Source organism: Grammomys surdaster, unplaced genomic scaffold (genome assembly GCF_004785775.1).
Source record: "Grammomys surdaster isolate TR1022 unplaced genomic scaffold, NIH_TR_1.0 949, whole genome shotgun sequence".
Classification (NCBI taxonomy): Eukaryota; Metazoa; Chordata; class Mammalia; order Rodentia; family Muridae; genus Grammomys; species Grammomys surdaster.
In genome coordinates, this window is record NW_021605368.1 from 446193 (window position 1) to 460119 (window position 13927).

The 13927-nt window shown below is 36.6% G+C and overlaps 1 protein-coding gene across 1 annotated transcript in view; it reads right to left on the reverse strand.

Annotated features, from left to right (window-relative positions):
• Positions 1-1705: 1705 nt before the first annotated feature.
• Sult2a1 (sulfotransferase family 2A member 1) overlaps positions 1706-13927 on the reverse strand; it is a gene marked incomplete at its 5' end in the record, with an annotated part of 37583 nt that continues 25361 nt past the window's right edge. The window contains 2 exon segments of the mRNA XM_028782991.1: positions 1706-1818; positions 6335-6512. Of these exon segments, the coding sequence (XP_028638824.1) occupies positions 1706-1818; positions 6335-6512 (291 nt within the window).

A 13927-nucleotide genomic window follows, 5' to 3' on the forward strand; every position in this document is an offset into this window, starting at 1 on the left:
TGACAGTAATATCACATACTTCTTCAGGTCACTCAATTGTACAGAGATTTAATTGAATTTAAAGGAGATGATTAACAGGCAAAAGAGGGCAACAAATACTCCTGGAGATAGATTACGTAGTGCTTTATTAACCTTAAATTTTTTAAATGCTAATGAACAAAAAACTATGGATGCTAAAAGACATTGGAATGTAGAAAAAAAACTGCTGAACTAACTAGAGTGTTTATTTTAAGAATATGCTGACATCAGAATTCAAAATGGGAAATATGTTATGCTGAGGGAGGTGTTATGCCTGTATTTCCATGAGGAAAGAAAAACTATGGGTTCCTTCCAAATTGATAAAAGTCAGAGATGACAAAGGGAGACATCCTAAAGAATTTGCCTACAGACTAGAAGAAAGGGACTAACAAGGTCAAAAGAATAGGTCATGAGTATGTGGTGATGTATGTATCTCTGTCCACAGAGACAGCTCTAGAACTAGTTGAGATTTAAATGTCTATAAACAGCCAATAACACCGATTGGGTACAAAATTCTCATGACTTATTATTACATTCAATCCTTTAAGAGGGCGAGAATAGAAATTTATATTTTAGTTTGATAATATGATCAAACTAACCTCTCAGGGAAGACACTTGTCTTTCTTTGTTGATCTTCATTAACTGAACTGTGCTCCTCACACCTTCCATATGAATGTCATTACAGAGCTATGTGTTGCTTGTAAGGTTTATATATTGCATAATAAAGGAAGAGGAAGACAGGCCTGACAAGGTTTGTGCTCTGGGATGCTCAGATTCTGTGACCTTTTATTCCACCTTATTGCTTGATTCTACCTCAAGTACATTGAAACTGTTTCCTCTAAAGACTTGCTTCCAGGACATTTCCATAACAGCTAGCTTGCCCTCCAGGATGGGAGGGACCCCTTTTCCTTGAAGAGAAGAGGAGTGGATATGGAGGGAGGAAGTTGTGAGTATGGGATTGAGAGGAGAGGAGGAAGGCAGCTGGAACCAGGACATAAAATGAACAAATAAAGAAAGAAAGAAAGAAAAAAAGAAAGAAATTAAAAATATACATACATGTTTCTTTAGAAAATAATTAAGTTGGAATTCATGCATAGTATGATAAGTACATAAATACTGACTAATACTTGTTTAATTTCCATAGTATCACACCTAGAAACTTTTGTCATGTCCAAACTCAGTAGACAAAACACCAAATAAATGACATTTTAAAATAAAAATGAAATGTTTTCAAGATGGAATTATATGAAGTGAATTGGAATTTGCTGATAATATACAACAAAATAGCAATCAAAATAGCATTTGTTTGATGGCTCAAGACTCCATGATTCTAGACTGAAGAGATGACTGTCAAAGATGGGAAGATATTAGTAGTACTGTATTGCATAGGCAGAGGGCTCAAGATCAGTTCCTAGGAGCCCAAAGAAGAAGTCTACAGCTACATGCAACTTCAGGTCCCTTGGAAGCAAAACATTCTTCTAATCTCTGAAGGCACTACAAACAGAAAAGTATACATACTACAACTATTATTGTTGCTACTACTAGTATTAGTAACAGGATCTTTTTAAAAAATCATGTTCATAATTCCACAACAGGATTTATTCTATGACCACATTCAGCTATTCACATATAGAACAACAGGAACCTAAAAATCAGTGTTCGTATAATATTTAAATGTTTTGAAAACTTATTCCCATGGAAACATCCCTGGAGAGAAACCAGCCATTTGCTCCTGGAATACTTTATCAAAGGCTTCAGCTTGGGCTACTGTGAAGTGATTCTTCCAGTCCCCAGTTGTTCCTGGAAAATGTGAAGCAGATACACAGGAGGATTAATAATGGTCTCAACACTGCTCTAGCTCCTCCCATCATGTGCTCTTACTATCTGATTGATAAAGAGCACACAGTTAATAAAGAAAACTCATTTTCTGTAGAAACTTTCTTAAGCCCTGAAATCATATACACAGACTTCTCCATCTGTGGAAATTTCACCCCACCTTTTCCTCTCCCAAACTATATGCTAGACAATCTAACAGGAGCAACACTGGCTTCACTTTTTTATATATCCAGATTATTCATGCTTCCCATCAAACCTGTTTCCATCTCACTAACCTACTCAATTATCATCTCAATGATCTGAACAGACTTCAATCATTCTGTCTATATCTTAGTATTTACTTATAGAAGTTCTACACAACATGCAGGCAACTTTTAAATAATATCTTAAAATAGTTTTTACTTTTGTATGTGTGGATTCACATGAGTGTTGCAGATACACACAGTTATGAGCAGCATTTAAGCTGTCTTGATTTTCCCACCAGATATACATAGCCACTCCTATCTGAGAACATCACAAGACTTCTGTTTCACTCAGCCATGGTATTTTGTGATGCATGAAGATCTGTATAATTTTATCCCCTGTCCTTTACAGCACTGTCTCTTCTGACCATACATTGGATTCACCAATCCATTCCAGAAGGTCTTCAGTTTTGGCCTTAGAAGTTGTCCAACTTCTCATGCTGTGTTGTGTCCTCCTTCACCACAGAGAACTAATTTCTTTCATATAATTACATCTTGCTCTTTGTCTTTTTATTAATGACAGTGTAAACTTCTCTTTTTATCTTTTCTCCATTTACAACCCAGCAGCCCCCATCCTTGCATTATTTCCTAGCTATGGCACTATCATGTGTTCCCTACATTTCTGCTTTGAATATACACAAAGAATATGCATCTAATATATTTAAAAGGAAAGTGTTTCTTAAATTACTATACGGTTCAGTTTTGAGAAGAGTGCCAGACATATAGGACATACTCAGTTTGGGATTTTTTTTAATATATCCATGAATCCATGAAAAAGATATAAGCAATCTTCCTCTTTTGCTGATGAGGAAAAATTAGTCTTTGAGATTTACTCTGTTAATGATGGATGTGGATTTGAATCCAAAAAGATTGACAATAGAAGTAATGCTTTTCTTTATTACATTACTTTTTTTCTGTATCATCACATAAGTTAATTTTAATACCCCAGTGGGCTGTATTAAAGAAAATGTAAGCAATTCATAAAAATGTAACTACTGATACAGTATATTCAAATAATATGCCACTAATTGATATGAATATAAATGTGTCATCTAATAAGGTGAGTACCTATCAGTATTTTCTCCATTAATACAATGTGTTTTTTTTACTTGTTTTCCACAGCACTCCTGGATCCTGATAAGCCAAACCCAATAGATGCTGGACTTCAAGAACCTCAACAAATTCGTTATGTCTTCCCAATATAATAAATCAGTCCATCTGAGAAAAACCATATCTTGGAAGGTATACACATTGAGTTCTAAGTCCAACTATATCAAAATCCTGGTAACTTATAGATGTACATTTATTATTATTCTTTCTAAAGAGCTCCCCAAACTCCTGTATGTAAGATGGCAGGATAACCCTAATGTGTGGTGGTTTAACTCTTGTTGATAAGGAACTTCCTCATAGGTCTGAAGGCTGCAGGTGTCCCATCAGGGTGTTGGGAAAAATTTGGAGGCTTTTCTTTTTGGCCTGCAGATGGCAGGCTTCTTCTTTTGTCCTTAGGTCAGCTACCCTTTCTGTGTCTGATTGTCTTCTGATGATACCAGGAAAAATGATTACTGGCCCAAGTACTGTGTTCAGTAAACATACACTGTTAAGTGTTCAAGGTTGGGACTTTTGAGGTTTGTCTTGATTGTGGTGTTGCCTTTACAAGCAGCCAAACAGTGGCTGAATGAGGGTGATCATCTCTCTAGTCTGCAGTTCTTTCAGTGTCTAAATATGGAATTACAATGATTACAATTGCATGTGCAAAATTGTTGTTTGGAGGTTAAAACAAGAATCATCTCACCAAGGTGAGTGATTGAGTCTCCCAGGTAAAATTGAAAATGTAGGTCTCCAGAAATAATAAAAGATATTTTACTCATGTCTCAAGAAGAAGCACATTTAAAGGATACAGGAAAATAGGTCTAGTGAATTCCTCCTGGCTAAGGCAATTCTACCACTTAGTACAACTTTTAACATTTTATGATTTAGGGAATTAGGTTATCTAATGATAAATAATAAAATTGGTTTTAGAGTTAATCTTTAATTTGCTCATATTTTAATAATTAAAAAATGGTACCAATCTGATATAGGAATTGAGAAGGCAAATATTATCTTTATTTCTAGACATATCCATTTCATCATCTTCTATGATGAAGTAATGAAACAAGTGGGTAATTAAGTTTGTGCCCCCATCATTTACCTGGTTTTCAGAGGTACATGGCTTACTAGCTATATGTCACACTAGTATAAGAAAAATAACCCCCAAGAATAAAAGTTGTCTCCAAATGCAAAAAACATATGCTACATATAATCACTAGGATACTTAAATTACAAAAGACTTATGAAGTCTGATGAAGTATTTTCACAGAACTATATTATAATTACTGTTCGTGTGTATGTATGTATGCATGCATGTATGTATGTATGTATTTTTCCTATTATCTATGCTACATGACAAATAGTATGTGTATTTGGAAGAGATAAAAATCCAAGTGTGTTCTTATCCTAGAAGAATCTTCCTGGACAAGTAGAAACAACAAGTGTCCTCATGGAATTTTGTCTTAAATTCTATTCCATCTGCTCAGATGTGTCTCTGCTAAAGCTTTTGCTTGTCAATTTCCTTATTCTTTTTGCTATTAACAGAGCTTCTCCATTCCTGTAGGTATTTAATAACAGAATTTTATGTTCATATACTGTTTTACCTTTGGTGAATTCTGAACCATTTCAGCAAATCTAAAAAAAGACCTCTTCTTTCAGTTGAGAGCTTCAGTTCTAGTGCAAAGAAATATGTCTTCAGAGTCTGGACTGCAAGAGTCTGAGGGCATCTGGCAATAGCAGTGTATTCTTCCAGAGGCCTTGATCTTTAGTGAATAGATGCTCATTTTCTTATGGTGAGTGGTGACATAGCATTATGTTTAAATCTGGGTCGAAATTTCCTATTTTGAGGATACTAAGAGTATAGGATTAAATACGGTCTGATAATTACTTTGACTTCATTTTGTCTATGAAAAATCCTGATATCCTTAATTTGTTAATTTGTTAGTATTCAAATCTCACACACTGGATAGGAGAATTGAATCATTTAAATCAATTAAATCAATTAAATTATTGGTAAAATCATTTAAATTATGGGTAAAAGAAAATTAAACCCACAAGTCTTTACTTCCGTCATTTGTACCAATGCTTTTAGTCATTGTTAAATATCTGAATTTTTTATTGAATATTTTATTTATTTACATTTAAGATGTCATCCCCTCTCCCCATTTCTCCTCCCTATAACCCCCTATCCCATCCTCCCTCCTTTTTTTTCTTTGCTTTTTACCATTTTAATTACATGTGTGTATTAAGGTCAGTTCTAGTTTGAGCAATATAATAGATGTGGGGCAGAAACTGGGGGAGGGACCATCCAGAGACTGCCCCACCTGGAGTTCCGTCCCAGATGCAATTACCATATGCAAATACTTTTGTGGATGCCTGGAAGTGCATGCTGACAGGAGCCTAAATATCTGATTCTTAACACCTTCTTTCTTCTACTCTGAGTTCCATCTCACCTATCATTACCTAATCAGGTCTGGCAAAGTCTCAAGATCTGATTGATTTTGGAAAAAAAACTGCACAGCTATGAAACAACACACAAAATCTGCTCCTAGCATACAGAGGTGGCACAGAAATAGAGAGGATTGAAATTCCCCTTCCATGTGAGACAATTTAGAAAGAAGTGAGGGATCATGAACCTAAAGTAATCTAAACATATGTTGGCAAATACAATCAGATTTTAACCCAGGATAACTGTCTTAGTCCTTTTTTGGTCTACTCTTGGCATACTATTGGGCAGCAATCTTGACCTGCTCAACATCTTTTCCAGAAGTTAATGCAACTTTTGTGATTCTATAGTTATTTCAGATATATCTTTGGTCTACTGCATTACATTTTTTTAATATTTTAGAATTGAAGATTATGATACAGGAAACTTTTCAAAGCCTCATAGAAACATGACTACTTTCTCATTTTTTTCATTGATGGTTTTGAACATGACCATCTCCATTCCCAAGATTGTCTCCCAGAATAAATCAACTTTTCAGAGGGTCTGAAGTCCATATCTTCTCCGTAAACCATTACCCTGTAATATTTGTAAGAAGCTATCAGTGATAAGCTGTGACAATACATTCCCAGAAATTTCTTAGAAATTCATTGGCACAACAAGCCCTTAACATGTTCTGATATATTTTGAAGCTAGACAATCTCCTTACCTTTTCTCATGAGGTTCAAGCCATTAGGAAGCAAATCTTTCTTGATGAGATTAAAATTGGACATGTTGTTTCTTTTCATGACTTGAAAGGAGCTGTACTTGAGGACCAGATCCAGCTCATCTGGCCCTAATTTTTTCTCTAGGAAGTCACAGATCTTCTTTATGGTTCCCTTTGTATCATAAAAGAAGAAGAAACAGAAATGAGGGAGATTAAACAGAGAGCTGTAATAAAACAGATGCAAAGAAGGGATCTGTGGATGAGGGATGAGAAAATGGATGTGAAGAAAGGGCATCAGCAAATGCGAAAGCATGAATGGGGTTTAGGCAAGAAAAGGCAAGAATGACTCACACACAACATTTATATATTGAGTGAGCTTGCAATGTGGCTGATCTTTGTTCCCTAGAAGACAGAAGCTGGGGTTTCTTTATAGGGAGAAGAAAATATTAGTGATAGCGACTCATAGAACTAAGGTTTAACTTAAACTTGCTTTGTAGAGGATTGTGACTTTGAATTTCTGACCCTCCTGCCTGTATCTCCAGAGTACTGTGGTCACAGGTGTTTGCCAACACATTCACTAAGTATACTGAGATTTTTTTTCTTAAGACAGGGCCTCACTCTGGAGTTCTGTCCTGTGAGATAGAAGTTGCTATGGAGACCAGTATACCTCAAGCTCACAGAGATCAGATCTATTTGGCCTTTTCCTTTCATGTGCTGGCATTGAAGGTATGTACAACCATATCTAACCTGCCCTGGGACATTTAAAGAAACTTATAGAAATGCTGCTAGACAATGATCAAGGTGAATGAAGGAATGTGCACAAAGACATCAACAGAGATTAATGTTTATGCCAAATAATACTGTTTGCTTAGGCTAACTGAAAACAAAACAGTTTTACAAGAGTTTCATAGAAATGGTGTCAATAATTACTTGCTGTCTTTCTGAGAGACTTTATTTTAAGTAAGCATCTCAAGTTGCAGTTCAAGTGGGCATCAAAATCATAATTTTTCTGTCTCAGATCTCCAATTGTTGTAATAATAACTGTGTACTACCACAACTAGTTTAATCCTAGGAGATAGTCATTACCACGCAAAATCTTAGAACAGCAAAAATTGTGTTTTGAATCCTACCCCAGCCCTGGAGCCATGAGGTTTTATTGGTTTAAAAATGATTTTTGCATATTTATCACAGTTATACTTAATATTTCATATGAAGGTAAACAATCATGAAAATAACTGAAAAGAAAGTGTTAAATGATAAGAAAGGTGACTTATGGGAATCTGCACTAGTGTGCAGTAGACAGATAGTAGTGATTCTTCCTAAGGAAAATTGAATTTCATGGTGATAAAATAAGAGTCTACATATGGGAAAAATAGTGTGATGAAAGTTTTTTGTTTTTTTACATTTAAATTTTCTGCTTCCTGAGAGATAACACTAAGAAGTCAAATTATTTTTGAATAATTTCATCTTTTGGTTTTGTTTGGTTGTATGTTACACACAAAATACACACATGGTATGCACTCATTGATAAGTGGATATTAGCCCCAAATCTCACAATACCCAAGTCATAACTCACAGACTATATGAAGCCCAAGAAAAAGAAAGACCATAGTGTGGGTGTTTCAGTCCTTCTTAGAAGGAGTAACAAAATACTCACAGGAGCAAATATGAGATAATGTGTGGGACAGAAACTTTTGGAGAGACCATCCAGAAGCTGCCTCACTTGGAGATCCCTCCCAGATGCAATCACCATATGCAAGCACTGTTGTGGATGTCTGGAAGTGCATGCTGACAGGAGCCTGATATACCTGTCTCCTGAGAGGCACTGCCAGAGCCTGACATATACAGAGGCTGATGCTCACAGCTAACCATCAAACTGACCACAGGGTTCCCAGTGGACAAGTTAGAGAGAAGACTGAAGGAGTTTAAGGAGCTTGTGGCCCAATGGGGAGAGCTACAATACCAACCAACCAGAGCTCTGTATTTCTAAACAGATAGCCTAGGAACACACGTGGAGGGACTCATGTCTCTAGCTGTATTTTTAGAGGAAGATGACTTGTCAGGTATCAGTGGGAGAGGAGGGCCTTGGTCCCTTGAAGGCTGGATGCCCCAGTGAGAGGAAATTCGAGGGAGGTGAGGTGGGAATTGGTGGGTAGGTAGGGGCACATGCTCACAAGAATAGGAGGGAGAATGGGTTAAGTGGTTTCTTGGCATGGGAAATGGGGAAAGGGGATAACATCTGAAATGTAGATAAAGTACCCAATAATAAAAAAAGAAAAAGAAAAACAAACAAACAAACAAACAAACAAATAATGGAACTAGCTATGGCAGTCGAAAATTTGAGACACTTTAGCAGCAATTTCACATTACCTATATTATGGGGATTCCTTACGTCAAAAATTTATTTAAATCGTATTCTTTTTATTTTGTATTTTTAAAGTTTTTTTTTTTAGAGATGCCAAGTGCCAGGGAATTTGAGGGTGGGGAGATGGGAGTGGGGGTGTGGTTGGGGGCACATCATCACAGAAACAGGAGGAGAGGGATGGGGTAGGTGGTTCCTGGGGGATTGGGGTAAGAGGATAACATCTGAAATGTAAATAAAATATCCAATTAAAAAAATTTGGATGCCAAGGAACTTTCTGCTGAGTGTCTATGATACTCTACAACTAGGCATACTTATGCATAGGTAAAAGGGAAGGATAAACTTACTGACATAAGGCATGATCCCAGTCAGGTATTAAATATGGGGAATAAGGCATGTTTGTGTTTTTTCTTCAGAATGTTGAAGGAACATGTTGGCTGCAAGAGCCATGGGTGAGACATGCTAACACCAGGACAAAGAATGATGTTGACCTGTGAGCTTGCTGGGTGCCCTGACAATGGTGACTGGGAAGCTGTATTGGACATAAATTCCGGACCCACCATTGCTTACCTATACCCCTGATGGGAAAAGCTGCCTTGCCTCAAGTTTTAGATCTTTTGGAACAGAGAATCAAAAAGAGAAGTTAAAATAACTCTTGTATTGTTCTTAAGTATGACCAGTTATTCAGACTCAATCACGTACTGGTCTAGAAATCAATCTAATATTGGAAATAACAGTCTTTATTTGGAAGTCTGGGTATGAACATTTTCAGAGACATATATAGAAATTAGCTGCAGTTCTCTATGATGTTATGTTAGCAAGAGATAAAGTTGGGACAGGATCTGGATTTCAAGCAGGTGTCAGCACATGTGTTAAGACACTTCAAATTGTCAAGTTAAAAATACTTTTCCTTCTTCTATAGTATTTAATGTAAGTTGCATTGATTGTACACCTTCTAATTGTGTTTGTGTTTTGAAATCCGGTATGTCAGTCACAGAGGTCTATCATCTAGATTTTGTTTTAGTGTCCTGAGTATCACAGAACCTTGGTATTCTAAAACTAGCTTGCAAGTACTGGAAGAAATGAGTCATGCTTTAAGCAGAAGCAAGAGGGGAGTGGGCTTGATTATTGCTGGTATAACAGCTTAATTACATTAATTGCTAGCACCACTGCTTCTACAATTGCTTTGACACAGTAAGTTATGACAGCTACTTTTATTAATCATTTTGCAAAAAAAGTTACTAATGTGTTGAATATACAAGAGGATTTAGATAGGCATTTGGAAGAACGTATTTATGCTCTTTATCCTATTTAAATTATTGGAAGGAGTTTCAGAATTTAAGGGTAAGGTGCCATCTTGAGTATCATGCCAAATAACATTGGATTCATGTTAGCTCTAAAATTTACAGTGGTAGTCATTATAATTAGGAATAAGTTTAAAGATGCTTGCAATGTATTTGGCATAATTCTAACACCTCTCTGGATGTTTTGATGATACATAGGGAGCTTATGAATTTCAAGAATGCTGCTTTGCTGTGCATTGATGTGGTAGATAGTGCAGATCAAATTACCCATGGCCTGAGGTCAATCAAGCTTCAAGAATGGCATATATAGCTTGATCATGCTAGCCCTTTTTGTTCTGGGAATACTTTTATTCCTGCCCTTTGTGTTAAAGCTTTTCTTTAACAACATCAACATGTTGGCAGCCAAGTACATGGCTTGAACCTGAAAATGTACCCCTAGACAGAGATAGTAAATTAACAGGCTGGCAAGCCAAGGATGGATATATTCTGCACAGAGCCTTATTAAGTTAAGGCAGATGTGCATTGTTTTTGATAATGCATATTCCATGACAGGTAAGGAAGGTATTCTTATCAGAACAACCTAAGAAAGGATCAGTCTTGTTAATGAAATACAAAAAGAGTAGAGGTTGAGAACCTTTGTGACTGCTTGACAAGACTCTGACATGGGCCAAGGACAAGGAAATGGGCTGCTTGGCAGGAATATGACTGGTCAAGGACAAGGTAGTAGGCTTCAGGCAGAAATCAGACATTAGGCTAGAATAAAGAAATAATTTCAGGTAGGAATTCTGAATCATAGGCTAAAACAAAGACCTAATCTCAGGCAGGAACCTACATATTATAGTAGAACAAAGAAGTAATTTCAGAAAGGAATCTAAATTTTAGGGTCGAACAAGGAAGTAGGCTTTAGACATGAAAATGACCTTGGACTAGGACAGGGAAGAAGGCTCAGATACTTTGGGCATCCTGATAAGCCCTTGGAAATAGTGATCATGAGAGTGCTCATTAAATTAGGTTTAATGCCTTGCTTTTTCTTTCACTATTTGTGTTTATTTTATTGCTTGTTTCTTGTCTATTCGCATCTATTGTATTGCTAGACCTTCAACCTAGAATTGACCTTAATATATGCATGTAATTAAAATGATATAAAAGCATAAAGGAGAAGAGGGGATGGGATGGGGGTTCTAGGGAGGGGAAATATGGAAATAGGATATCTGTATTGTAAATAAATAAAATATCCAATAAAAAACAAAAATAAGAACAACAACAACAACAACAACAACAATAACAACAACAACAAAAACCAAAGACCAAAAAGGCGACTTGCGGGTATCTGCACTAGTATGCAGCAACAGTATAGGTAGCAATCCTTCCTAAGGAAAATTGAGTTTTATCAGGATTAAACAAGAGTCTACATATGGAAAAAATAGTGTGAAAAAAGATTTTTTTAAGCCTGTAAACTTTCTGCTTCCTGAGGGATAGCTCTAAGAGGTCAAATCATTTTTGAATAATTTCACCTTTTCGGTTTTGTTTGGTTGTGCTTTAATTTTTTATTAGTAATTACTTTCCTCAATCCCTTTATGGAAGCAGGTAGGCTGACAACAGACCTTCAACTTTCCCTTGATTTTCCAGATTCTATGCCCAAGTTTCATCCTTAGCTCTGCAGCAGAAAACTTGCAGCAGCACTTCCCTTCTCTAGTGGATCCAATGATCTTTCCCTTCAAATATTGCTTGCTCAACTCACTGCATTATCCCAGTTCCCAAGTTCATCACTCCCTGGAAACTTGCGGTCCACTCTGGCTATGGAAACAGGTAGGCTATCTGCAGATTGATCTTCACTTTTCCCAGAATTTCTCAAAGTCCAATCACCCAGTCTCATTGTTATCTCTGTAAAGAACACCAAACTTTGGCCACGGGAGAGGGGAAGGTGAATTGCTTTGCCTCAGCCCCCAACTCCAGAATGTATTCCTGAGGAAGCCAAAGCCTGTTATGACAAGGGAAGCAATTAGGTCACATCTTCAGATCTTCATATCTCTTCCATTCTTTAAATCCAATCCCTGAGTGCCATCCCTACCTCTTTATCAAACCTTCTTCTGTGGCCTTTTCCCCACTCCCAGAAGATTGACTATGCAGATCTTGGTGGAACACCCTGCTTTCTTTCCTCTTGTATAGTCCCTTTACTGAGTCCAGCCCATCTCCATTGCTAATTCGCAGGTCCTACAAACCATAAACACACCTTACCTGGTACCCTAATGTAGTTCCTACAGGCTACATAGAGCCACCTCATTCTTCTAATAACCAGAGTGAAACAGAAACCAGGGCACAAAACTCCCACCCAATACAGGCAAGACCAGATATCATCACCTAGAATTATTATATTCCTAATCTAAGATGCCTAAATACTAGTGTAAAGACACAATCAATAACAACCAGGACAGTATATCTCTACTAGAGCCCAGCAACCATAACAAAGCAAGCCCTGCATATTTCAGCATAGCTGAGGCACAAGGAAAAATTCTTAAAACAGCTTTTATGAATATAATAGTGGTTGCTTTAAAGGAAATGAATATATTCCTTAAAGAAATCTATGAATCCACAGAAAAACAGTGGAAAGAAATGAATTAAACTGATTTCCTCCTGGGTAGAAATAGAATCAACATAGAAAATCCAAATTGACAGAAATCTCAAAATGAAAATTTTGGAACTCAAACAGGTATCACAGAGACAAACTTCACCAACAAGTAGAGTAGATAGAATGGAGACTTTAAGTATTGAAGACATGGTAGAATAAATAAATATATTAAATAAAATACTAAATATTTAAAACTCCTGGTACATAATATCCAGGATATCTGGGTCACTACTTTGAAAACACCTGATCTATGAATAATAGGAATAGAAGAAGAAAAGTAAACCCAGGTCATAGGCACAGAAATTATTTTCAACAAAATTATAGAAAAAATTACTAACCTGAAGACAGAGATGCCTATCAAAGTTCATGAATTATACAAAACACCAAGTAGATTGGACCAGAAAAGAAATTCCCTTGAGCACCTAATAATCAAAACATTAAATATACAAAATAAATTATGAAATGATGTGCAAAATCTAGGATGCTGGAATCAAATTGGAAAGGGGAAAGGACAGGGGGTCATGGAAGGGAGGTCAGGAGATACTGGTAAATTTAAGACATATTTGAGTAGTATTGAAACCTAGTACAGTGGATTCTTCCTAACATCTATGCATATGTAATGGTGATCATAGTGATATCACCAAATTATGGCTATCCCTTGTCACAAAGAGAGAGAGAGAGAGAGAGAGAGAGAGAGAGAGAGAGAGAGAGAGAGTTTCCAGTACTAGGAATGGGTTACATTTAATTAAGTTTTTTGTCAAATGGACCCCATAAAAATCCTTCTCAAAAAACCCAGTCTGTTGCAAAGACTATAAGTTGCTCTCCACAAACTGACAACAAGCCTTCATTGCTAAAGACAACACCTATACAAATTACTAAATGTGAAGATGTCAAGCTGATCCCTACAAAGAACCTCTACCCTTACATCCTAGTGTCTTTACTACAGAAAGGCACTTTGTATACTCCACAGAGAGAAATATAAAAACCAAGCTAGACACAAATCCTTCGATCTATAGTGGTGTACTACTTGCTAGATAAGTTAGATCAGTGGTGGCTCAAAGCTTATGTGAGTAGGGAACCAATAACTGATTTGACTTCAATCCCATTTCATGAGGTGGAGCCTATATCCTAAACGGCTTGTGTGATCAAGGACCTAAGACTAGATAGCCCAAGGTCTTATGGGAAAACCATATAATATTCTTAGAAAGGAAAAAGAAAAAAATTGTAAAATGACTCCTAATGATATTCTGCTATATGCATAGAGCAGTGCCTTCTTTACCTCTTGCAGCAGATGAGGACAA